The sequence below is a fragment of the Propithecus coquereli genome, unplaced genomic scaffold (assembly GCF_000956105.1).
Source record: "Propithecus coquereli isolate 6110/MARCELLA unplaced genomic scaffold, Pcoq_1.0 Scaffold381, whole genome shotgun sequence".
NCBI classification, from domain to species: domain Eukaryota; kingdom Metazoa; phylum Chordata; class Mammalia; order Primates; family Indriidae; genus Propithecus; species Propithecus coquereli.
The window spans coordinates 1,366,461-1,368,589 of NW_012149519.1; the positions used below are offsets into that span (position 1 = coordinate 1,366,461).

Genomic DNA, 2,129 nt, shown 5'->3' on the forward strand with positions numbered 1-2,129 from the left:
ATAATTTGAGGAACATCTTTAATTATCAGAAAAGTCATCTTTAGCACTTACCATTTTCTAAATATTAACACTATTTGAAAAAAATAATTAACACTATTTGAAAAAAATAATTATAAGTTCCTCCAAGACATAATACACATTCTTGTAGAATGGTATTCTATTTATTATAACTTCAGTGTCCTCTCTATTTCCTTTGCAATCAGCCTAAACACTGCCCATTTTTTTGGAGGTGATTTGAGAGTATGCCATTTTCTCTAAATTTAATACCCTAAATTCGTTCCTGCTGAACTTCATTCATGTTGTTTGTTTTATGCTGCTTCTTAAAGTAAAATGGTAATTTTGACTTCTGACCCTTCTAATTCTTCTACTTCTCTTCACTTTTAGCTTGGATTCAACCACCAATTTATTATATGTTAAATTAGAGGGGACAAGACTGATAATGGCAACACCAATTCAGTCTGTGATGACTTTGGGTTGTATAATTGTTTCAGCCTGTTAGGGGACCTGCTTACCTTGTAGACATCATGGTGATCAACAATGTGATCAAAACTTTTATAAATATCATTAAGCATGTCCACCACTTCCATGGGGGTGCTGTATTTGCAGATAGTAGTGAAACCTACGATGTCACTGAAGTAGATTGTCACTTCCTCATAGAGTTCTGGCTCCACAAAGCCTTTCTCCTTCAGAGACTTCACCACTAGCCTATATATGAAGAAGGAAAAAAAAAATGCTTTCAACTTCAGTAAATTTTTCTTATCTTACGTAAGTCTTTTGGATAGTAGTGTTTGTTTACGAGGAATTCTAGAATTTGGGATTTCCAGTTAATTGAGTGGCTGGGAAGCAAAGATAGGTTGCATATACTATATAGAATATATTACACACATACACATATAATACATGTTGTGAACACAGATGAACATAAGCAAGTTCAGCATTAACTTGGTATGTGATTATTAACCATAATAGTCATACACAGCTAACCTTAATACCTGCATAACCTTAATTCATATACATATTACTTACCCACTTTCTACCTCTCTATTGATAATCAGCTTCTTGAAGATGTAGCTCTATATACAGGAGCTGAGAAGGAGAGTGTGTTACTAATACAAGAGTTTGAATCACCATAGCTATCAGACCTGACTTTCTCATAAAAGTTTATAGTTTTACTTCCCTGGCATATTTAACATGATGTTGTTTAATGTCACTATTAAGGAATAATGCATTTAAAAACCAATTTTTGATATATTCTTAACCAGAATTTATTTGGTATATTTTGAAGCAGATTTGGGTCCTTTAAAAAGCAAAGTCAATTATCATGTGAACAAGTTAAAATTATGCTAAAACTGTAGGCGTCAAATAGAAGTAACTTAGAACATCTTTATAGAAGAGATATAAAGAGCAGCATATCAGGCTGAAGATTAGGAGAGAAGAACCACAAGAAGCAACTCCATACTTCCTTTGTGTGCCAAGTTGCCTTTTCATTGCGAAAAGGACAGGGGGAAAGGGGGTGGGCTGACGTGAGGCTGGATGCTCCCTGTCTGACCTTGGCATCTCTTTTAGTGGCCTTGAGTATGGAACCACTGGAATCAGAACGTCGAAGCTGGGAGGTGCGAAGAGGTCATTGAGAATAAATTCCTTATTTTCACAAACGAGAAAGCCGAGGCCTAAAGAGGAAGTACGACTTTCGTATGGTCCCACAGCCTACTAAGGACAGGGCTGGAGTGGAACTTCGCAATATCCCACCCTTGGTCTTTTTATTGCACCACGCCTCCCCCTTACCCAGGCCTTGGGTGATCAGGGAGGTGGGGGAGATTTGGAGGTGCGCTGACTGTGGCAAAGGAAGAATGCCCAGGACTCTTGGAAAACAAACAGCAGATCAACCCCGAAGCTTCGCGAACACTCATTTGGAGAGCCTCCCAAGCATCAGGGGAGGTCTCCTCAGTTGGTATAGTGACAGTGTGGGACGTTTGTAACAACACTCCTTGGTGTGGCATGTTGGATTCACGGGGGCACATCTGGAGGCTACGTAGATGTAATGAATAAATTGGATAATCTGCCCTTTTGCCCTTCATTTTACTGATTATATCTGAAAAGTCACATGAGCTTGGAAAATAGCATGTTAC

At 38.1% G+C, this 2,129-nt stretch overlaps 1 protein-coding gene across 1 annotated transcript in view; it reads right to left on the reverse strand.

Annotated features, from left to right (window-relative positions):
- GUCY2C (guanylate cyclase 2C) overlaps positions 1 to 2,129 on the reverse strand; it is a 126,612-nt gene that overhangs the window by 20,082 nt on the left and 104,401 nt on the right. The window contains exon 22 of the mRNA XM_012652161.1: positions 513 to 705. Within this exon, the coding sequence (XP_012507615.1) occupies positions 513 to 705 (193 nt within the window). The remainder of the gene's footprint in view (positions 1 to 512; positions 706 to 2,129) is intronic.